At 26.0% G+C, this 26596-nt stretch overlaps 1 protein-coding gene across 1 annotated transcript; it reads right to left on the reverse strand.

The window, feature by feature from the left end:
- Positions 1-10976: 10976 nt before the first annotated feature.
- LOC132938470 (uncharacterized) lies at positions 10977-26551 on the reverse strand. The gene is made up of 19 exons (XM_061005322.1): positions 26397-26551; positions 26173-26273; positions 25920-26083; positions 24852-25033; positions 24524-24770; positions 22920-23048; positions 21526-21761; positions 21107-21392; positions 17456-18839; positions 17226-17377; positions 16968-17163; positions 15819-16023; positions 14595-14831; positions 14080-14178; positions 13878-14011; positions 13772-13820; positions 13488-13570; positions 11976-12112; positions 10977-11506 (listed from the first exon to the last, which is right to left on the reverse strand). Exons 2-19 carry the CDS (start codon positions 26228-26230, stop codon positions 11354-11356), a joined length of 4131 nt encoding a protein of 1376 aa, XP_060861305.1. The 5' UTR covers positions 26231-26273; positions 26397-26551; the 3' UTR covers positions 10977-11353.
- Between the last annotated feature and the right edge of the window lie 45 nt (positions 26552-26596).

Here is a 26596-nt window from a genome sequence, read left to right on the forward strand (position 1 = left end):
ATGTTAAATACTATATAGTCCATTATGACAATGACATCACAATCCCCCTCCGTGCATTGAACATTATAAACAGGACCCAAGGTGTTGGCTGTACAATTAAGTATTAACTATTGTAGTCGGCAGACTTTTGAACTGTGCTGCTATCTAACAGATAATGTTTTTCCGAAAAACTTTTGAACTTTCATCTACTTATATTATATACTTGTCTAGCGCATGAACATTATTCAACAATATGATATTATACGGTATGCCCCAAAAGTCGCGTATCACCCAAGGTATTTAGATACCTCTGTAGTAAATCAAAAGATGATTATTCGGTTTTTTCATTAGAAAATAATTTTTTTAATCCATAAGTTCTTTTAAATTGTAATTTTTTATAGATTTCTGTTGACAAATCCAGCTCATTTAAATACATAATAAATTGATTAACCACGGAGATACGGGTAATGTGGAACTTTTGCGACACACAACTGCAGTATACTGTTATTACTGTCAGGAGCAATATATTTGAAAGGTGGATGGACATTGGGCAAGTAGGGGCATTTTTCCCCCTCCCTTTCCGACTGTTATTCTTCACAGTTTTTACTGTTTAGTGTTTCAGGTCAATGGTCATAATTACGGCTAGTATTTTAATATGATTATTATTACGACTCGTTAGTATCATAAAAATAAATTACCTCGAATTACCTGGGATAACTGCATGTACATTTTAAAATTATTAAGTAGAAATGATCACCGATTCGGTTGTAAGCTGACTGCTAGGTAGACATTTATAGAAAAAAAACTAAAGAAATTGAAAATTGAAAATGTCTGTAAACAGAGGGGGGATCCGGGTGTCGTATTGATGGAGTTTTTTCTGTCACAATAAAGAAATAATTATAAAATTCATTCAAAAAAGTAAAAATCTTAACTATAATTTATAACGATTAAAAATTTAAAAAACATATAATTGTTATTTTGCAATGACCTCATATTGTGTAAAGATAATATTTTCAAAAAGTGAAAACTATGAAGTAATGAATGTGTCTTCTTAAATGGATTACCACTTACCTTTTATGCTTGTATAGTTGTATAATATGTGTATCACGCAAATTATTTGTCCCCTCTCCTTAAAAATTAATGCGGACGCCCTTGGTCGTGAGTTTAAGTTGTATAACTTGAAACTTCACACTTCAATATTTCTTAATTGTTTTCATATGCTTAACGATAATTTTCAATCGTGATGTACGTAATTGTTTTGTGTGTTAATTGTATATTTTTACATTAATGTGACTAATTGTATGCTTTGTTTTTTAATTTAAAATGAAAGAACGTAAAAATCCTTTTTTACTTGGCAAAAGTATTATTTTAGCAGTTAAAAACCTTTCGAGTACCTAATTAATTGAATTGGCAGGTATACCGTATACCTACGCGATGTTATCATATTTACATTGGACATTGGTTCATTTTGTGTACTTATAACTTGTATATAGTTGTATTGTTGTATACTTGTAGTGGTGGATTTAAGGATCTTCCTCCCCGTTTGCCTAGCATTTAGGTTAATAAATTGGTCTGTTTTTAAATATTTGTGTCGTAAAACTTGGAAAAAGACAATGGTCCCCCCAAAAAAAAATTCTAGATCCACCACTGTATACTTATATATCCTGTATCAAATATCGATGTGTTTATAGTTAATACACCACAGGAGCGTATGCAAGGGATATGTAGGTAAATTAATCCTTGGCCTTTTTTATGAAATGTTTTGAAATAATGCTTTTTAGAAATAGCTTATAAAATAAATTGATGTTCGTAAGATATAAAATTTAGTTACCTACCTAGCTATTTCATTATAATGTGTACTTACCTATATTTATTTGAGCGAGTTTCACATAATATTATTTTTTGTACACTATATCAGGTAGGTACTGACCTTTTTTTCAGAGCATTATAAGTACCTTAAAACGACTATATTCCGTAGTAGGTACATAGGTTAAATTTGTCTAATGGTCCTCACCACCACTGGTACCAAGCTAAGACACAGTTGTCAATTGTTATGTGCCACGTTATTATAATAATAATAATTTATTGGCCAAAAAATATTACAAATAAAGCAATTGAATGGCCTATTTCACCTTCACTGAGGATAACCTCTTATCGGTGATGATAGAGCACTTATAAAAACTACATAATGTATAAACATTTATACATTTATACGCAAAGTATTCAGAAAAATAAACAAAAACATAAATAGATATAATAATAGTACAATATAAGGATTGAGGGGATGACGATGTACATAAGTACAGTAATATATACAATAATCAATTAACAGCTATTAATTATAAAGTGTTCGTATTATTAATTAGCCATATTTTGATGTCACGTTTATATTTAATATAGGATGTGCTGTTAATGATTTTCGTTGGTAGGTACTTTCATTAATAAGTTTAAACCTACTTGTGAAAAACATCAACTAGATTTAAATGTTCGAATCGTTGTTTATGCTCTATTTGGTATTTTGGTACCTACCTATTACATATTAATGGCTATGAAACGATTTAAGATATATCATAATATTATAATAATATCCTAAATCAATATAACCTATATGCTTCAATTGACATATTAGTATATCGGTACCTACTAATGTCTAGTTCTAATTATTGTTATTACTTAGGTACCAAATTATTATTTACAATCATAATGATAGAGCAAAGTAAATTTCAATTTAGATTAAAATGTACTCGATAACCATTAATAAACAATTATGTTTTTTTTCTTAATATTATTATTAATACGTCTAATACCAATTTTAAAGTATAAATATAGGTAGTATCTAAGTGTTTATTATTTGTATGTAGTATGTAAGATTGTGTTTTAATTTATTATAGTAAATATTTAGTAGGTATTACTTACTTACAAGCTACAAGAAATATATTGTATATAATATTATATAGTTATGTACCTAATAATATAACTAGTAACATAAGCACCATTGAGTACAAATTAAAGAATTAAATAAACATAGGTACCTAATTATATTATTATTATTCTAAAGTATAAAAAATGTTTATGTTTTTAGTTATAATAAATTAATACAACGCAAAATATTGACTTAGGTATTCATAATAGTTCTTTGTTTCGACTTTCGAGTGATGATTCACTAACTAAAATGTATAACAATAATATAATTGTATAATATTATATTAATTATGCCCTATATGATAGATTAGTAACTATGACAATTTCACTATGATGAATTTAAGTATTTAACAATCAACTCTTTCAGGAACGATCTCAAAACGAATCATGGGGGGGGGGGGGGGGTGTAATCTTCAAAATTGCTTACTAGAATTTGAAATTCAAAATTGTTGTTAACTATTAAGTTATTTTTAGTTACATGCTATAAAAATGTATAATTTATTTATTACCTTATGTTTCAATTTTTAGTTAAAATTAAATTTGAACTTGAAACTTAGAAATATCTAACTTATTATTTTTAATTTATATCAGAATGAAATATAGTCAACAAACATATGAAATACCTAGGTAATAATTATAATTCATCACTTATTTTTATTGTTGCCAAATCATTATCTACATTATAAGAATCGTCATCTTCTATCATAATTCATAACCTATATAAATGTAAAATAATCTTAATAATTGTATTTGCATAAAATGTAGGTACCTAATTGTTTACCAATGGTTTTAATCTAATTATTAAAATATGTCATTTAATTTAATAAAAAATATTAGATTCTGAGTGAAACGAAATATGTGTAATATTTTTAAAATCTATATTTTTTATATCTATATTTAATCTATATAAATATAAATATTCTATATTTCGTATATTATAAAAGTGATAAATCATAAAATGTAGATATAAGATATGTTAAGCCTTGAAATAAACAGAGTAGGTTTTAAATGAAAAATTACAATCTACAACTCGTGGTACTTTCTAAGCCTTGTACCGGAAAATAACTCGCGAAGTAAGCACAATAATTATTAAAATACCGAATAAGGTGTACAACAGACTGTTGTCAACTACAGTTGTACAGACGTCAAACACACGCATTAATACATTATATTATACGATACAAGATAATCGGTAATCTTCGTCTGTTGAGTGTTTCTTCGAAACGCGATTCTCGTGTATTTTGGATATTCCAAAATATATTCGGTTCGTCCCTGAACTCTTTGGGTTGTGTACGCGCGGACACAAAGTTATAGCCCTTGTAGGTAATAAAATAGAAAATAATATTAAACCCTCAAAAGAGTACAGTGATACTTTTCACCAACCGGCGCCCCAAAACTCCTGGTAACTTAAAATTGTACGGTAATAGTATTCATTGGTCACCTAATATCAAATACCTGAATACCTCGGTTTTTCTAAGTTTTCTAACAAGGAACCCGCATATCACCTCCAAACTACAACAAGGACACCAAAGGCTAAACGTTTTGTACCCATTGATCAACCGACAAACTGCGTTAAGCTGGAAATGTTCTCTTATATGCTATACTAAGCAAATCCTACGACCGTTTCTTCTATACGCAGTCCCTGACGTGTGGGGAAATTGTACTAAATTTGGGCAGCGATTTTTTTAAAATTATTATATTTTAATAATAAACGTTAACAGGAATGGCCCTTGCCCCTTTAAAAATATACCTAAGATGATATTACACCGACATTTGTTGTAGGTATCCGTCTTACAAGTGTGTAACATAACAAATTGTACGTTCAGCAGAACACGTTTAGCTCTGATAGTTTAAAAATTAGAGTGAATTGGCCTCTTATAAAATTTAAAGGTAAGATTATTATCTAGCAGGGCTGAATTGGTATGTATCGACCCATCGAGATTTTCACTTCAATAAGAGGCCCATTAACATATTCAGTTGCCCAAAATTACGTCTATAATTATTAAGAAATGTCTTAGGGGGATGCGCATTGTAGCCCCTCAGGCCTCAACCCTTTCCCGCCACTATGTGCACCACTAAATGGATAAAGGTACTTACCTACAGATTTTATACCATGGGTATTAAGTACATTATTACAAAAAAAATCGTAAGGCTTAAGAACATGTAGTAGGTACCGATTAAAAAATAGTTGACAAATGCCAGTATTAAATAGGCAGTAAAGGAAATAAAATATAATATTATATGGGGAAATTTTTCGAAAGATACGGTTAACCAAAAAACAACTGGGATCAAATAGTTTTATTAAGTGGGAATATTTTAGTATACAGTTAAGGAATTGAAAGTCGAAAGAAAACAAAAAATAGGTACGAATTTTCCAGTGATTTATATTGAAGAAATTGTTATCTACATTCTACAATACTGATGTCTAATTGAACTAGTTTACAATTTGTTGATTGAATAAATCACCTTGTATACGCTGCTGTATATTATATAAAAATTTTGATTACCTATTAAAATATAAATCTATGTTGTATATTATACTATATTATAGACACTATACAACTATACAGTATAAATTACGATTGGAGGTTAAATGTATGATAACACTTTGTCACTTTGTAGTTTGTACTATTGAAAATTGATAATATGAAATATATAATTTTTGAAGAAAACAGCTCACCTTATTCGTTTTTTTTTCTCCTTCAAATGTATTACGTAGATAGTATAACTATAACTATAGTATACTATACTTATAGTATATAACCGATAACATGATATTAGGTACCTACCTACCCACATCACATAAAGATATTTTCATTACAATTTAATATTATAATTTCTAATTACTAATGAATGCTTATTGTAATTTAAGTCCTTGTTATTATCAACTTGATAAAAAATCAACAAAAAAAAGGGGGAATGTGTGTAATCGGTCTGGCGGTCTGATGTAGGTACAGTAGGTGTCGAATGTATCACAGTTATTAAGGAGTAACAATAATGTATGAATTAATTATGAATGCAATGATAAATCATTGCATATAGGTATACGATTAACGTGGACGGTCTTGTCAGTCTATATATTAGGTAGGTACCTACAAGTTTATTATTTTAGGCTCATTTTTATATTGCAGTTGAAGTAATTTATTTTACTATAAGTAATACGGTATTGGGGAGATCATTTTTGCCGAAAACATTGCATTTGAAAATTTTATTGTGTATATAAATTATAATAATACCTATGCGTTAATGCGTTATGCATTAAAACTTATAAGTTTCAACGAATAATATTTTTAAGTTACACCAAAATAACTAAAATCATCATTATTTGTTTAACTACCTAATCTTGTTCAAATTTAAAACTAAAATGTCTATAAAAAAAATGTGTGTATATTTTATTTTATTTTTGATTACTGCATGAACTACTTACAAGGCCTTAACTGAGGAGTGTCCAAGGGACGAACCACCGCCCGATTTTTTTGAAAGTAAAAGAATTTTAGTTGTGAATATTGTGTTAAGAACATTTTATATTTTTGTAAAAGTATTAATAACGAGAATAAAGAGTTTTTATATTTTGAATGTAAAAATTATTGGTGTCCAGAACCTATACAGGGTGATTCATTAAGCGTAAAACAGTCATTATCTCAAAAAGTATTAATGTTTTTGAAAATATTTTTTTACATAGTTTCAAGTTATTAAAAAAACAACGTTTTTATTAAAAGAACATATTTTTAAATATTTTTTTAAGCTTTTTACTTTTTTGAATGACAACAATTTTAATTTTATTTTCCAAAGCAGAATATTTTTCTAAGTATTTTGATACATAAAAATCGAATTTAGGACGTGTAGTTTATGAGTTATAAATATTTAAAGTTTAGACGAGCAGAGTAGTGGACAAACATTTTGCGGGGTAACACCATACCACTCCACCCATCTAAACTTTAAATTCTTATAACTCATAAACTACTTGCCCTAAATTCGATTTTAGATTCCGAGCGAAGCGATGAATGTATTGATTTTACAATGATGTGTGTTTTTTTTTTTTTAATTATTTTTTTTTATTTTTGTGTCTGTTTTAGGACAGTAAAAGTGCTTGGATTTTCTTCAACAGTAACTTTTCTGATAGGAAAGTGAATCTAGTTGGTACTTTGGGAGGTCAAAAGTAAAAATTTCCCAGTAGTTTTCAAAAGCGACGTGAAAAACAAAAGAAAAATTAAGGAAAAACGGGAATTTTTACGCAAAATCTGTTTTCGAGAAAATCGATTTTGGTTTTTGGTGTAACTCTAAAACAAAAGACCGTAGGGACATGAAATTTTGACTAAATGTTTATATTAGGATTTTCTATACACCATACAATTTTTATAATATTTTGACTCTTTTTGAGCTGTTTACGGACATTGTCAGTTTTCAATTATTTTAGTTTTTTTTTCTATAAATATCAATAAAATTTTATCTGTTGAGTAAAAAAGCTTGAAAATTTAATAGAAGGCTCCTAGGTTATTGTTTCAAAGGCAGATGAAAAAAATTAAGAATCCTTAGTCATAGTTTTTATTTATAAGCATTTAAAGTTCAAATTTTGACAAAATACTGAAAAATCACGAAAATTAGCAAATTATTTTGAGTTGAGAATTCATAAAAATTTTTCTTTTTAAATCTAAGATTTGAAAATGTAATATAAGATTACTCATAAGTTTGTCTACTTTTATCAAAAAAAAAAATGTCTACAAGAAACTTAGATTAAATTTTTATGAGCGTCTGAAATTTATATTTTTACAACATTTGATATTCACTCGATTTCTCATGTAACAATTTTCTTATTTTATTGTAATTAAAAAACGAATGACTGTAAATACTTGAAAATTTCACTGAATGTTTATATTAGCATTTTCTATACACCATACAATTTTGAAAATATTTTGACTCTATTTCAGCTGTTTACGGACATTGTCAGTTTTAAATTTTTTTAGTTTTTTTTTCTATAAATATCAATAAAATTTTATTTGTTTGGTAAAAAAGCGTGAATATTTAATATAAGGCTCCTGATATACCGTTCTAATAGCGGTTAAAAAATATTAAAAATACATAGGCACAATTTTTTTTTATAAGCATTTAAAGTTCAAATGTTGACAACATTTATCAAATTTATAATTTATTAATTATTTTGTAGTTAAAAATGTATAAAATGTTTAACTTTTATGGCTAAGGATTGAAAATTTAAAACAAGGTTCCACGTAAATAGGTTATACATAAATTACTTTATTTACAATAATATCATCAAATATACTTGGTAATATCGGCTGACTGACCGTTTTCGCTCAGAATCGTTTTTCTTATACAATGATATTATATCATTGAATTCAAATTTAACACCATCCATTAAAGTGACCCACTTGTAACCTACTGAACAGCAGAGCGACATCCACGTAAATTATGAATCGAAATACTTAGAAAAATAGTCTGCTTTGGAATATGAAATTAAAACTATATGGTGTCGTTCAAAAAAGTAAAAAACTTAAAAAATTATAAGGATAAAAAATATAATTTTTTAATAAAAACATTGTTTTTTAACAACATGAAACTATGTGAAAAAAAATATTTTCAAAAACATTAATATTTTTTAAGATAATGAGTGTTTTACGCTTAATGAATCACACTGTACAATTTATGAAGTATCTGAATTAATTTTAATAGCTGACACGTTATTTGAGTTACATTTTGATAAGGATTTCCTAGTGATAAAATTAAGTGAATACTAGGGTACTTATTATGATAAACCGATTAGGTTTATAACAAATTCGTGGAAATCATAATATTATTGTTGTTGTATGTCTAGCTGGGGACACGGGAATTGCACGTATTTAATTTATATATTTTGCAATCAAACAAATATTATAGGAATTATAATGGGAAAAATGAAAATATTATTATTATTATATAATTAATTAATATATTTTATACATATAATATTTATTAAATGGTAAATAAATTGAACGTCTTAAAAATCGATCAAATTCATTAAAAATATAAATGTCTCACACTCTCTCACGTTGTATTTGCAAAAAACGAGTGACGTTCACCCGTTCACGTTCGTTCACTATAATATATGAACGTGAACGCGTGAACGTGAAGAAAAAATCAGAAAAAAATATCCAATGAATAATAATTTTATAAAGGAGAAACAGAAAAAGTCCTATAGACTCTAAGCAGACGTAGCTAGATGGGAATTCCCAATGAGCCCCAGGACAGTAAATATATGGTGTGTGTGACCAACCGATGACTGTGAAAAATAATTAAAAATAATGTGGCTTGTTCACAAACCAATTTTATTTTTATAAAAATACAAAATATAAATGTAACATTGATTTTTCAAATATGAATATTTACTATATAACACTAATTTTTAAATAATTAATAAATATGAAAAATAAAAAGGAAGTCAAGCTTATTACTATTTACTAAACACATTATTAGTATAATAAAATCAGATTGTTATTATTATTTATCATTGTCAGATCATAATTTAAAAATACATATTTATAGTTTAAAGTTTTTGGCGAGCTTTAATAATAACAAACTTATTTATTACTTCTCTCAAATTCAATTTTGAAGCCGCCTCGTTGTCAATTGCAATTAATAACAAATGTTTAAGACAATATTGTCTTTATAATATTTTTTAGGTAATTTTTTATAGTTTTAAGTTTGCTAAAGGATCTTTCTGCTCCTGCAGAAGTTACTGCCTTACTGGGATGGTGTAAAAGAGTAAATTTGCCTTGTACACTTCTATTATATCACATTCAACTATAATTCAAGCACTTCAAATTTGGTGGTTATACCTTTACAAAACTGTTAAACAGACAAACAGTGTACGCTTCAGATAATTCAGATTTCTGATAGAATCAGAAGGTAAACATTGAATAACTGAAGTTAAAACTTGCTTCTATTACAGTATTACATCTGAATATTTGCCTACTTTTGAAATTCATAACATTTTCGTGACAAAGTTTCTTCGTTCATGCTACGTAATATTTTTGGAGTTAAAAAATCATATATTTTGCTGACGTTAATATTTGACTCGACATTTCAGTAATATTATTGAAAATATATTGTTTTATAAATTTACAATGTACGCTGTATTCAGTGATAACTAATAATCGGTCGTCTTTAATCGCGGGGAACACTGAATCGGTGGTACGAAAACGGTTACCGCGTTACAGCGAACACCCTTCATGCATGTATCATTATTCTATTTAATATCGATTGTGACTGAATTTAACACATATGATTTGTAATAGGTATTTTCTGATGGATTCATCAGTATTTCCAATTATCTTAAAGAAGTTGTTTCAGAATTGTTGGAGGGGGGAGGGGGGTTAAATTTTATATTATAATATATATTCAAATTATTAAACAATCCTCAATAATTGTGCTGTGGCCTGTTTTTTCAACACCGAAGCAGCTCAAATCAGATGAAGGATGGGGAACGCCTATAAAACATACAAAGTACAACTCTCACCACCAAATTTGTATTTTGAATCAAATGTTATGAACTAAGTAGATTAATGAGCAATGACAAGCCAATGAGTATAAAAAACAATTTGAGTCTACTAGTTTTCAAAAATCTTGAATATTAAAAACTTAAACTGAATGAGCTCATTTAATTATTTAATAAGAAAATATGAAAAAACTTGTATTAAATACTTTTAATAATTAAAATTAAAAGGTCTAAAATGTAGATTATTATTTCAATGACATTCAAAATGTACAGTGTACAGATTTTTATGACTAAAAATAAATAAATTCAATTACATTTAACATTGCAAACTTTATTCATATTATTAATCTTATTTAATTTTCAAGTATTCCATTAAAATATCATATACAGTAATACCTCAATAACTCGAATCAGTCGTAAACAAAAAAAATTGAGTTATAGAAAATATTATATATTTGTATATATAAACATTGAAATGCAAGGATCAAGACATTCCTTTGAGTTATCAAAACTTTAACTTAAAGATGTTTGAGTTAACTAGGTTCCACTGTATATATATATTTTTTTTTTAATGAATAAAAACATATTATGAATGATAAAATATTTAATGAAAATCAACAGTCAGAATTTAAACACCACTATAAAATATTATATTTCAACAGTAAATAAAATAGTTTACAAAAAATAAATAGATCGCAAAAAATATTAAGCTAATATAATAGTTTAAAAACACACATTTTTCAAGTAATTATATTTAGTTAGGATTTTTGTGTGATGTATGAAAAAATATCATATTTAGAGTAATTTTCATTATATAAATTAAATAAATTCTGTTACATATATGTATAATATAAATTTTTCACATTAAACAATTTTTCTAGACATAAATTTAAGGAAACAAATTAATAAATTAACTTAATGAATAAAATACAAAATAACAGTACCTATTAATCTGTACATTTATCACCTGTAACTATTGCTATTTCCAGGTTCATTTTCAATATTATTATTTGATCGATCCCGTCTTCTTGAAAGAACATCAGTTAATGAGTAAGTTTCTGGTTCAAAAACAGGTGGATATTCTAAAGATTCAGTGTCACTGATTTGATCCAAAGGCTATTAATAACACAAAATATAACTATTCAGTTTAATTATGTTTATACAGTAACAGTGCTATATATTAAGTCTATTTCCTAAATTTTTTAGGAACCAACTGAGAAACAAATATTTTAAAAATTAATTATAAATAAATGTTTCTTTTTTTCTATAATATTCAACTGGTATTTTTTTTCTTACATGTTAAAGCATTTTTTAATTTTTTTTGTTCAGGTTCAGAAGTTTTTTGTGACAAGAACAGTAAAAACTAAGATTTTTAGTTAGATTTTTTTTAAATTTTTGTTTCAACAAGTGTTATAACTTGACAATGGATTTTTTGAATAATATACATATGATAATAATATTAATAATAATAATAGCAATGGTACTGCATTGATACATTATCAATTAATACAGTTTGCTTTAAATTTATAGTACAATAAAAAAAAAATATTTATTAAAAATGATAAAATTTAAATAAAATACTTACATATCGATTGGAATATAATTGATGTTCATGTGATTCAGATAATTGAGGCATATATGGACCATCTCGAGTATGTGGAAATGTTTTAGAATTTCTATTTCCATTAAAGTCACTAGATTGAGTAGAACTCTCAATTAACCCTGGAAAGATAATACAATAATATTCATTAATATATAAATAACTTGTTTTATAAATGTCTATTAATATGACTATAATATTATATACAATATAGGTACATACATAAATATTAAAATAAATATGATATTATAGTATATTATAATATATATTTTATATTTATGTTTTTATTTTAGATAATGAGTTAAACACAAGAAAAGTATTGGTTTTACAATGATTTTTACTTTATTTTTATTTTTTCAATGACGCCTCAGAAGGAGTGCTTGTTTTAAAGTGGCATTATCTATAGATTAGAAATTTAGTTTAGTTGGTATTGACATTTTTATTTTTTATGTAGTTACCCTTGGCACAGGGAATTACTACAGACTTCAAAATGAACTTAAACAATAAAAGTTACCTATTTAGTAGACCTACTCAGATTTTAATTTAATGATTTACAATTGTATACCACACACAGATATTTTAACACAGTGGCATAACAAATTCTTGCATAAAAACTTTTAAAAAATGTATAATTGATAAAATGTGACAAATAATAATTTATTTGAACATAACTTATTTTATTTATACAAAAACTACTAAGTTTATTTCAATTTTTAATTCAAAAGTAATTTTAAAAACTAAAGAATTAAAAAAAATTATTTTTTACTTAATAAAACACTAGAGAATGTAACATACATTTGTAAGTGTAATTTTGCAATTTGAATTAAATAATATATATTCTAATTAAGTCTAAAATCATTAATAATCAAAATTTGAAAAAAATTAGTTTATTAATTAATTAATTAAATAATTTTTCCTTTATATTATATATTTATATCAACATATTTTGTTATTAAAAAGTCACTATAAGCACAAATAAATAAATAACAGAAAATAATGTAAAATTAATTATTCCCTATTCACCTACTCATCTAGTTGTTACAGTAAAAAAAATGTTACATATATTGTAGATTATACTATAAGTTATAGCATATTATTTAAAATGGTTAAATTAAAAGTTTAATACTATATTGGTAGTATTTTTATTATATTATTTAATATTTTACTAGATGTTAATTTATGTTTAAGTTCCATTACATTATGTTTACTTGCACAGCACTTACTACACATGAGAATATGTTTTTAATTGTCAAATGAATTTGTTTCATTGCTAGCAAAGTTTATATATGATTTTAATTGTGAGACATAAAATTCAGAATTTGAAGGTTATATTAATATTAGTTATTGTGTTTTTTTGTTCAAAAAATAAATTTAAGTATTAGAAATAAAAATAATTTAGTCATGGATTAAAATTTATTAATAATGGTTAAAGGTACATCATAAATCATCAACTTTATCAACAATATAATATTATCTATTGATGAACAATTAACTTACAAGGTGGTAATACACTTAGGTGTTCAACACTAGTCAATGCAGTGATTGGTTGCCTTGATCGAGGTTCACTTTCAGTAGCAATTCTAAAAAGCAAGTATAAAGGCAGTACTATAATCTATAGGTAAATACTAATAAATTATATTTTTCTATACATTTCTAGAAATAAATAATAATAACAAGTTAAAATAATGTATACTGTATAATAAAGAAATATAGAATATAAAAATTATCTTTATCTAAAATATAATAATATGTTATGTATATTAAATTTATGAGGGACAAACCTGAAACTAGCTTGATCCAAAAGTTGTTGATTTTGATCTTCTCTAATTCCTATTAAATAATTAGTTAAATTTGGTCAAAACTTATAATAATAACTATGATTATAACCTGGAGGTGGTGGTGGAGCTGTGTACTGAGGTACACGCATTCCCATATGTAGGTGTTGTATTCGTCTTTCATCTTGACGGGACTGTATAAATGATTCTAATGTTATTTCAGAGCTGTTTGTAGGATCCGTTCGTCTAAAATAAAAATAAATTTTGATTTATTAAAGAAATAATTGTTTTTTAAAATAGTTGAACTGTAGTACCTTTGGTTAGTATCAGGTTTTGTTACCGTTGCCAATCGATAATCAACCATGTCTGCTGGTCGACTATGGTTAATTTGAGGTATAGGATATACATCAGAGCTAAAATAAAATAATTTCTTTAATGCATTTAATCAAATTATGCTATTCACCTGTTTGTTTTATTTGTTTATAATAAAAACAGTTTTCCAATAAGTAAAATTAAATAGGCTATGATAATAAATTGTAGAAAACTCAATAGAAAATACTTCAATTTCATGACTATAATTTTTTAGACATTTTTTATTACATTCATTATTACTTAAAACTTTATATACGAGCAATTAAAATAATTGTGCATGGAGTAATAAATATAGTATTATATTTAGTTATTCCTGCTTAAATTATTTTACTTATTGGCTATGGCTAATTTATATGTGTGGTATCTGTTGAATAAATCAATATGACATAATTTATATTGATATATTATCCTTTTGAAGAAAAAGATAAATATTGTTTTATTTCAGTAGTAAATTTACTTTTGGTTATAAGTATTAGGGAGTACAGATGTATCTGATGCACATTTAGGAACTGTTGGAGGTACTCTTCGATAACTACGATATTGAGATGTTGGAACTGGTTCGTTTGAATCCCGCCCAATCATACCCATTCCTAAAAATTTCCAATGTTTTCTGTCCAAACTGCTACCTTTTGCTTGATCTTCTTTTGCCAAATTCTTTTTTTGTTGTTTTTTTAATGAATGAAAACTTTTATCCCTAAAGAAAAATGTAATTAATATTTTGGTATACTTATGCATAACATTAAATATTTATACTAAACTAGCTTCAAATTTTATAGCTTACAGTAATTTTGTCTATATTCATTAATCTGACGTTTCAGTTTTACAAAATACATTTAACTTGAAAAACTAAAATGCTTCAAATTTCTTACTAATAATAAATAAGGGGGGCCCCCCGTGGCCGATTTTTCAACTTTTCCACAATTCTATAAAATTTGAAAATTATATTTTATAGTTTAGTTGCCACCTCAATTATAATATTTTTCCACTAATCTACTACCTGATACCTATTTAGGGAAAAAGTTAATAGGGTGTATTATATCGAAAAAATGACTTCACGGGAATAACTCTCAGGCTTAGTAGAATTGTTCGGATTTTGTATTCTATTTAAAATAATTGTATTAAAAAATTTGTAAAAAATGCTTTTTATCTTGTATTTTTTTTAGACATATTATAAAGTTTAAGAATAAAATATTGAAAAACAGAGATTGGTGCGATCTGTAGAATATTTCCCACTAGCAATTAAAAAAAAAAAATTATGAAATTTAATTGACTACAAGGCAGTATCGTTATTTCCGCAGAGTGTATTTTTGAGGACAAAATGGCATCAGAATCGGGCGCCTTAAGCTTAAATAGCATAAATATGAAATGTGGAAGTTAATGGAAAATTTATTTAGGATTAATAATAAAAAATAAATAAAAACTACATTCTTATAAAATAAACTGCTAATTTTCAGCAAATAAGCAACGTTTAAGTTATTAGGTATTCTACCCCAAGTTAGAGGATATCCACAAAAGTGGGCCTCCCTCCTCATGCCATTTTTTGTTATGTATTTTATATTAGCTATCAAATTTACTTATTGTATTGTTTATAAATATTACAGATTGTAAATACACTGTTTTATCTAATAAAAAAAAAAAAAAAGTTATTAGGAAAAATAAAATATTTAATAGTAGCTCTTACGTTTTGTTTTTATTGGAACTTGTGTTATGATTTGAATGTGATCCCATGTGACTCGAAAGAAATGTAGAAATATTCTTAAAAGCTGAACTTGTGAAAGAAGAATCATGTGATGTTCCTGGTTTTGATGAAAATGAATCTACCAGTTCATGGTTTTCATTTAAGTTTTCATCTTCTTCACCATCAGTCTCACTAACAGCTGCAATATCTAAAAGGTACAGACAATTAAATATTATTAAAATTTTTTTTTTTAAGGTAATGTGCAATGTTAAATGACAAAGACAAAGATTATGTTCCATATATTCCTACAAAATAAAACATATAAGACCATAATATATTTATTTAAATCTTATATTATTGTTAACTTATATTAACAATAATCTATATTTAATATATAAAGAAGAAAAATTGTTGGTTGGTTTGTTCGGTAACAATCTCTGGAACTAGTTCTAGTTTAAAAAATTTTTTATCATAAGAAGTTTACCAATTGTATTTTGGATAGAGGGTGGGAAGTAAGAAGTGTCACTATTGTATTATTATTTTTAGATTCTGAGCGGAGCGAGGAAGCTGGTGGTTTTACAATAGTATTTATTTATTTACTTATTTTTTGTATCCTGTATACAAAATTTTTACCAGAAGGAGTGCTTCGATTTCAACATATAGTATCTTAAGTTCTAGCAAATTTGATCAAGATGGTACTTTACACCATCAGTCATTATTCTATTTTCGGGTCATTTTTCAATTTTCCCAATAGTTATTTAATACCACGGGAAAAACCACCGACAAATTACGAAAAACCACTAAAACCGGGATTTTAATTAACGCTTTGTTTATCATCATAGAAACGAATAAAAAATTATAATATCAATTCAATTTACAGGCTATATTATAATAAATAATAACGACATAAAATATCCAGACTGACAGACCGTCTCCGCTCAGAATCGTTTTTCTTACACAATGATATTATATCATTGAATCAAGTTAAGTTTTATACAATCCATTATAGATTGACCCACTTGTAACCTACTGTACAGCAGAGTGACATCCATTTACCCGCTTTTTAAAAAAACATTTTTTCATAAGAAAATATACAATAAACTTATTTTTTACAATTATTAACACCATTTTAAAGAATTTTATTAGATTTACTTGAATTATGACCATCAGCAATGGTAGCAGTTGAAAACCAATCCAACCACATGGATAAATCATCTGGTGTTTCAGCTGCAAAATAGAACATGGTTCCCATATGGTATACTTTAAAGGCATTAGTTCTTGACTTGACTTCATCAGCAACCGATACCGTGAAACCAGATAAAATTATCATAAGTCGGGATTTAGATGACTATAAAAAAAAAATCATAGTAGTTAATATAAATAAAGAGTATAATAATATATTTGTAATACTTCTTTATTATTAAATCCATAAAAAGTAGTTCCTTTAATAATGAACCATCCTTTGATCCATTGCATTCTAGGAGATATTTTTTTAGATCTTTGATAGAGCCATCCTTGATATTCACACATACCTAATTCTTTGGCACTTATATTTCGGCGTTCTAAAAAAAAGAAAATAATGTAGTAAGAATGTAGTGAATTATTTTCTATAATTATGATGTATAGAAAATTAAAATTACTAGCTATTAATGGATTTTTTTGAAATAATTGTTTTTGTCCTTTGTTTTCTTTTTTACCAATAGTTTTAGCACCAAGCATAGCTCTGTAGCTGGTTCTTTTAGGCAGTTCAGTAGGCTTGGATGGTCTAGGAGGTGGTATTGGTGGCTGTGATTTTTTTGTTTCAGTTTTTTGTCTGGGATATGTAGCTGGAGTATTTAATACAGCTTGATGTAGTATGATAGCCGTTCGTTCAGATGGTAAAGATATGTTATCTTTGGTATCCACCCGAAAGATATTATCATCACTACCACTAAGGTCAGTTAATGACAGTGGTGGGCAGGCATCAGACAAATCAGAAAATGAATTTTTTTCAAAATCTGATGGATCTTGATGTTTATTGCTTAAGTAAGATTTATTTTTAGTATGTTTCATGGAATATTTAGAACATTCTATTGATCCTGGAACTCTATCTTGAGATAAATGTGTTGTTATGTTATCATAATCTAAGAAATCTCCATTTTGATTTTCTAAATAACATTTTGTCATACTTTCAAGGGGTTCTTCTTGTTTTGAATCAAATAAAAATTCACTGTCAGGTTCTAAAACTCTATTACTCAATTGTTCTATATTTTTACTATTTTCATGTTCAAATCCAATATTATCAATTAAATTAGTATTTTTTATTTTTGAAAAATCTATATCTTCAATCCTAGGCGGTGGAGGTTTTGGAAAATATAAAATTGGTTTTACTGATTTGTTTATACAACTAGTTCCAACCGTTTCTATCATAGTTGCAAAAGAAATATTGTCGTCAGTTCTTGGAGGGGGAGGCTTAGGGAAAACCAGAACAGGTTTATCAGGTCTTATGAATTTATCTTCATTAAAAACACAGTTATTAATGACTTCATTGGTGTCATAATTTTTTACATCTTCAATTGACATTCTCAAATCAGAATCAAAATATTCAAAATCGTTAGGCAGATTACTATCTGCAGAAAAGTCATAAGATGGAGTACTATAACTTTTATCTAGTTTACCACGAACTTTAGTAAATGGTGGATTATCAATTGGTTTAGAAACTTTAGAAACAAAGGGCTTTGGCATTATTTTAGGTTTTTTGTTAATAATGTGTTCTGGGCTGTTATTAATTTTCAATTGATTAATTCGTTCTTTTACGGAAATTAAATTACTGCTGTTTAAAACATCATCTTTAATGGATGTATCTACGAGTTTCTTATCAGAAAACTTCAGACTTTCAATTATCTCTTCATTTGGTGGTAATGACGTCCAATGAACTTTTGTTGGTTTGGAACGTTTGCTAAGTTGCATCTCACTATTAGATTTCTCACTATTATTTTTATTGTTATTATGAGCTTCATTAACTTGTTTCAATTCGTTCCAAAACTGAAAATAAAATTTCAAAGATATTAATATTTAAAGTAAAGATTTTCTTATTAGCATAAAAAAAGTCTTTTTAAATAGGGAAAAATTCAATCCATGCAAATAAAATGGTGAAATACGATTGAGTAGTATTCAAAATTAAAATTATTTTTATTTAAAATTTAAATGTAATTTAATATACAAAATTTGATAGTTATACTGCTTTTATAATTATAAATTTTGTAGTCAAAACTATACCATCATAAATTGTAATTAGAAACCATAAATAATACTAATTAGTCATCAATTCAATTTATCAAAATAATAAATTAATATGATTTATTGTTTTTTATCTTAATATAAATTAAATAGAGCTATAAAATGCACTCAATCGTATATATACACCTTAACAAAAATGTGTATAGAATTTCCATTTGATTTCAAGTTAACAGTAATTTGTTAAGGGTCTTCCTTGCTTTTAATTGTAACTTTGATTGCATAAATACGCACAAATTTAGAATATTTAACCAAAATTGTTAATACTATATGTCTATACTATTAAACAAAACTTTAGAATATAATTGTGAAATATATAAAATTTGTAAGATGTGAACATTGAGTAAAAACAATTTTTGATAAATAACAACTTACAAACATAATTTCTGTTTAAACTTTTATAAATATTATAATATTGGTCTACAAAAAACTTAAGATATACCTTAAATATTAAACCTGTATACCACTTTATTTAGTAGGGATATTATTTATATAAGAGATAATAAAAATATATGAAGTTATAATTTTTTACAAAAGTAAATTACAAGCGTAAGTTACTTTAAATTAATAATTGAATTTAAATGTTTAAAATACTTAAATATCTAATTGATTCAATATTTTATGGAAGACCCTTAAAAAGATTCTACTGAAACTCACACACGCACACAACTCACACTAAGAAGAATATTATCCTACAAATAGTCAAATAGAGTTTATAATTAAAATTTGATAATAATAATACATAAAATATAGGAAATTAAAAAACAGTATATTAAATAATAAAATAGAAAAAACAAATGTTAACCTAAAGTGTTTGATGCATTAACTAAGCTCAATTTATTAAATTAATAATATTTTTATTTAATTATTTATTCAAAAAAGTTCTTTATGATTTAAGTTTAAAAATATTATATGGGTACATGTAAAAACATTTATGTTTTATGTTATTAAGGCTTCGTATATATAAATTTGTATTTTGGCAGAGCAAAATAGCTTTATGAGAAGAACCTAATAAAAAAATGGGCTTCAAACAAAAATTTAAGGGTATCTTCATAATTCTATCTATTTTCTATAAAGGTATTATGATTAATAATTATAAATTATAATATACATAATTAATATAGAAAAAATGATTAATTTGACCATTTGCAATTATTTACTATCTATAAATATATAATGTAGTAAATAATTGACTATAGTTTTCATTTAGATCAACTAAAACTTCCTTAATTAATACTGTAGATTAATTCAAGTTTCATAAAAATGCATACAAGACCTTATAACAAATTTGATCACACTCTGCCAAAGAATAAAATACTTAAAATATTATAAATAATTTAATAAACTGATTCTTAGTCAATATTATGTGATTTGAACAAAAAAAAAATAAACATATTTTTCAATATGGTAGATCATTAAGATTTTTTTTATAAAATAAACATATAAGTAATAACCAATATAGAAAGATGAAGAAGGCTGTTGTTACCTGTAAGCTTTTACTTATTCATATATCACTTGTTACTCGTTCTTAAATATACATTAATAATCCAATACTTTAGATTAATGTATTAGGCCTGTTTGAATGTTCACCAGAATAATTAACTCACATTAAACTTTGGAGAAAAACTTTGACATTAATATAAGAAGTAAATAACTTAACAAATATATATTATATTTTTTTGTTTCTATTTAAAAAATTATTTTGAAAACTTAACAAATAAAATTATTATTTTTATATAAATATTAAAATAAGAATGTTAGAATGAATTGAGCTGGCATGACAAATTGATTAACCTTTCATATAGGTTTATTTAGGCACGTCTAGTGTTACCTGTTCAAAAAAATAACAAACTAAAAAGTGCATTTAATTCGCACATATGTAGTGTTGAGGAAGTTAGTTTTAAAATTGTTTGAAATTTTATAATTTTCAAATATGATTATTTATTAGGTAACGTTTATTATGGTTATAACTATTTTTTTTTTAAATACTTAAAATTATATTCTACAACAAATACCTGATCAAAATTGAATGGTGCATGTTTTCCAATAGGGCTGGCTCCACTTATTGTTGCCCTTCTTTGAACAGGGATATGTGGCTTCGGAAGATATAATCTAACAGAAGTAGGTGAGGAGCAATTGGCACTCTCAAGTTCACTTTCATCACCACTACTACTATTACTGTGGGAAAAAATTTCAGGAGAAATTGAACGCCCGCCTAAATGAATAACCGGTGGAGGACTCAACAAATGATCGCTTAAGAGTTGACTTTCTTGTATCTTTGGTACCTTCATTTTTTCTTGTCTAAAAATGTTAATTATAAGACAAAACCAATTAAAAAAGATACATTTTTAACTAGCTACAAAAAAGTTCAAGATTTAATTTTACAGAGGGCAATTTTAAAGTTCAATGAAGTTGATAAATATTGTGAACTTACTTGTTTACAGGAAAACTGAAATTAGGAATAGTCAATAGATCACTTGGCCTTGGAGGAGTAAGTTGATCAAAGTATCTTTGTGGATAATTGAATAGTTTTTTACTGGGTAGACGATATGGTTTCATATAAATTTGTCCAAATACTTTACTGTGACGTGGCCGTTTTTTAAGTGTCAAAAAAATATCAGTTGATGCTTCTTCTAACAAAGCCATTACTTGTCTAGCTTGCCAACCAACCTGGAATTTGGAAACAATTGTATATATTAAATGTTTATAACATTTAATTTCAAATGGTTTATCATTAACAGTAAATAAAGTCAAAAAAATTTATATTGATAGGTTAACATTAACATAAATTATTTATAATATAATTGAATGAATAAATTTAAAACTAAAAATGTAGTTATTAACTTATTAATAAATAATAACATAAATTAAGTTAAAAATTGTATAATATATTATGTAATGTATTGTATTATTATTATATATTTTACTATCAAATACATCACATAACACAATATCAGAACAACATTTTAAAAAAAAAAGTTCTAAATTAATGTCTTTATTATGTTTACACTCAATTAATAAAAAATTAGTATTTAAATATTGACTACTGAGGTATCCTGTTATAAAATATAACTTTTAATATAATTTATATATTAAACAAATATTAAATATAGTTTATATTATATTTTAATGTAATCTTATTAAATACTTATCTTATACCTAATAATATTTCAATTACACCAGTCAAACTAAACAATAATATAATTCCTACCAAACCCAAAGTAAAATATTTAAGCTTAACTTTTACATTTTTACAAGCCCCTGACCTGGGCTACTCTTCTTAAATCTAAACGAAAATCCGCTGCTTTGTCCTCTTATCCTATCAAAATTACTTATGTACCGCCTGCAACGTCTAGGCACATGGAATCAAAGGATGGGAAGGAAGAACCTAACCTCAAATTGTATGGCATAAATAATCCATCCCCATGATGATCTAAAAATTCACACAAAATCAGAAAGCAAAAAATCACAATACCTCATTTCACTTTTCCTACCTTTCCCCAAAATCCTAACAGACAGCTAAAAATATGCTGGCCTAAGCACCTACTCTAATCCTGCCAAATTAAACTGCAGGGTTGCCTACTGGGTACCTACCTATTTATCATTTCTGTTATTGTAATAATTACTTCATCAAATTAATTATTGTATATAAACTTTTATAAATTTTAATTTTGTTTTAGAAAAAAAATTACTATTGAAAAAGAATTGGTGAATTGTATATTAAGATAAAATAATCTGCCTATGAATATTATAATATTATTTTTAAATAGCATGGAAAAAAATTTTAAATACAACAAAGAATCAAAAAATTAATTTTTGATTACTTACCACAGTTTGATAATTGACTTGTACAATTTCATCACCAGCCTCAATTTTACCACATTGATGTGCAACACTGTTACATTTTACTTCTCCAACTTGATGAACTCCATGAAATGATGGTACAATATAAAATCCCTGGAAATATTTTATTCATATAATAATTACCATTTTACAATATAATATGAAAAGAATGTTTTTATTATTAAGTAATTCAAATGTTTACTAAATATAATAAACAAACGATATACTAAGACCACTGATAAGGTTAGTTATAGTATACATCAGTGACATATTAAAGGAAAGATCTGAAAAAAATATTCTTTCCTCATACATAAGATACATTTGGTAATTTGGAAGAAATTTAAATCAAAGAAAAGAGTGGAAAAAAGAAAACAAACAGCAATAGCACCCTACCCTATTTTGAAATTGGTGCTATTATTTTAAACTTAATTTTAACTCCAACCAAACATTACTTACCAACTTTAATATGAAAATTATCAATTAGAAAGCACGCCTCCTTTATACGTGCTTTTACAAGTGACTCCAAAATCATCCCAACCATCTTATAAAGGATCTCTCCACCTTAACACTACCAGGGAATCCTCAACGCATGTTAAAAAGAAAGTATTGTAATGACTTACTATCGATTCAAAATTAAATAATAATAATAAAAAAATATGAATCATGATAAGTGTCAGTAATGGGCAGGGGCGGATACAAGGGTTTACCCCCTACTTGGTCTTATTAACTTAAAATATTTTCAGTTTACTAACTAAAGTGAAGAGGATAGGGGAGGAATACTATACTTAAAAGTTAAAACATATCATATTATATTGCTTATTGACTTTTAAAAGTGATTGATAATCGCAATTTATTTCATCTAGCCAACCCCCCTCCCTTTTTTTATTTCTAGATCCGCGCATGCTAATGGGTGACTGCATAATCAACCCCTTCATATCAATTCTCATTCTTAGCATATAAGCTTATTGTGAATATAATGTTTAGATTGTTCAGTTCAAATAAAAAAAGGTGGATAAGTGGATGTCGCTCTGCTGTACAGTAGGTTACAAGTGGGTCACTGTAATGGATGGTGTTAAATTTGAATTCAATGATATAATATCATCGTATAAGAAAAACGATTCTGAGCGAAAACGGTCAGTCAGCCTATGATTTTACCAAGTATATTTGATGATTTTATTGTGAATAAAGTAATTTATATATAACCTATTTACGTGGAGCCTTGTTTTAAATTTTCAATCCTTAGCCATAAAAGTTAAAAATATATACTTTTGGGAAATTTTTACTTTTGACCCCCTAAAGTACCAACTAGATTCACTTTCCTATCAGAAAAGTTACTATTGAAGAAAATCCAAGCACTTTTACTGTCCTAAAAGGTGATGACAGACACAAAAATAAAAAAAAAAATAAAAAAAAAAAATAAAAATAAAATAAAAAAAAAACACACACATCATTATAGAATCAATACATTCATCGCTTCGCTCAGAATCTAAAAAAAAAGTTTTAATTTAGTATTTGATACTTAAAGAGAAAAAGACCCGATCAAATCCTAAAAATAAAAATATTAATTTTGTTTTTATATTATATATTACCAGAGATTCTCCTGATCTTTTTTTAAGTGTAGCAACGTCCAAAGAAGCTGGTTGTAAAATTAGAGAATCTTGGCTCTCTTGAATAACATGATCAGCATGTTGAGCTAATTGTTTGGCAATCTCAAAAATATTTTCAACAGGATTTTCAGCAAAACGATCACGCTGACCACTAGTTACTATTTCAAGAGCCAACTTAAGTAGGTTGTTTTTCATACTTATATAATGTGGTTGTCCACAAAATGGAGGTCTAAAAATTAAAATAATGTGTTAACTTTATTCAATATAATAATAATAATTATTATTATTATGAATACACATCAAATCAAACCTGTTTAACCAATTAACTAATGGTTTTAGAGCAGCTACTGTGTTGGCAACATCTGTAAGAATTTTAGTTGGAACTTGAGTGGAATTTAAATAATTTTGTTTTATGTCTTTGTATAAGCTATGAGCACTGCATGATAATCTTAAAGCTAGTAATTGTACATTCTCTTTATCCAGTTCATAATGCTAGAACACATTAAAACAAATAATAAACTAAAGATCAACGTTGTATAGAATTAGGTGTGTATTTATACTTTATAGGGGACGGAGATGACAGAGCTAGTATTACAATTTAGTATTTACAATGTTTTTTTGTTTTATAATTATTATTATTTTCATATGAGACATGAGCACACTTTTCCAAAAGTCTGAATAATTTGAACGATATTGTATTAATCTATTATTATTTTATTATCACTTTAATATTAATTTACAATCAGTATACAATATTTATATAATATTTAAATTACCGATTTCTAGTCGTAGAAAAAATAAACTTACATTTCTCCTCGTGGAAACAGATCATTGTAAGTAGTCATGTTACTTCTATACTTAGCCTTTAATTAGTAGTTAACTATCAAATTTCATATCAATAAATATCATTATCACAGGTAAAACATTTTTTTATGATGCCCCATGTATATTTTTTATTGAACCATTTTTTGGAAACACCTTATATTTTACCTTAAACTTTTTGTTTTACTAATTTAGTTCCTCAAATATTTTCAATATTTTCAATATTTTGTACATTTTTATTATTTTTACTAACTCCTCCCCACACAAAATTTAATTCTGGATACGTTCCTGTATAGAATTATGTTATTTGATTAGAATAGAAATAAATAAATAAATTAATATCTAATACGATTCTCTAATTTTAATTTTAGTATAATATATTAGATCTAAATCGTTCTTATAAGTTAAACTATAATGATACATATGTTGAAGAATTAAAATGGTATCAGCTTAAAATGTACCAATGAAAGATAGGTAGGGATTTATAAAACAGTATAAAAAATAATGTGGTTAGTAGTTTGAATTATGCAATTTTTGTATATCTATTTAAACTTACAAAATTTCTTAGTAGATCAACTGCTTCTAATATTAACTCTTGATGTCCAATTTTTTGCACGCCAATTTTATCTAAATCATTAGGTTGCATATCTAATAACTTTTGTCCATTTACATCTGTCTCAATGAAGTACTTGATATAAGGTATAATAACACTATCTAAACCTATTAAGTAACATATTATTTAAAACATTTGTAGATTTGTGTTGATTAGATATTTAAATAATTAGTTTAGGTACATGATTTTAATTTACCTTTAAGCCAATCGGCTACTTGGTCAGATTTCCAATCAGCAACATTCACATAAGCCATTGTACACAATTTTAAATTAATTCATTAATTATGGTCAATATTTCTAAATGGAATAAAATTAATGTAATTTACTATAGTTTCAGTTTAAATCATACATGTAATACAAACATGTATAAATTGTCCTTTTTAAAATGAAATTGTTAAGCAATTAATACATATTACTTACTAAAGTGATTGACAAAATTTAATTTATGTCTGGTGAACATTGAGTAATTCACCAATTAATAAATTAAATAATAACAATTCACAAGAAACAAACTAACAAAGTAACAACTAAAAGTTTTATTAGTTTTATGACGTATTCTTCCAATCTCACTTATCATGGTTTCAAGCAAGGACAAATACCGAGGGCCTTATCTGATTGGT

Source organism: Metopolophium dirhodum, chromosome 2, assembly GCF_019925205.1.
Source record: "Metopolophium dirhodum isolate CAU chromosome 2, ASM1992520v1, whole genome shotgun sequence".
NCBI lineage: Eukaryota > Metazoa > Arthropoda > Insecta > Hemiptera > Aphididae > Metopolophium > Metopolophium dirhodum.

Excerpts from the sequence above, each read along its gene's own strand:
- LOC132938470 (XM_061005322.1), bottom strand. The coding sequence starts at position 26,230 with ATGGCTTATGTGAATGTTGCTGATTGGAAATCTGACCAAGTAGCCGAT. Across the intron at positions 14,832-15,818 it reads AGTTCCAATAAAAACAAAAC|GGATAAAAGTTTTCATTCAT; the intron begins GTAAGAGCTACT and ends ATTTTTCTTTAG. Across the intron at positions 14,179-14,594 it reads CCTAATACTTATAACCAAAA|CTCTGATGTATATCCTATAC; the intron begins GTAAATTTACTA and ends ATTTTATTTTAG.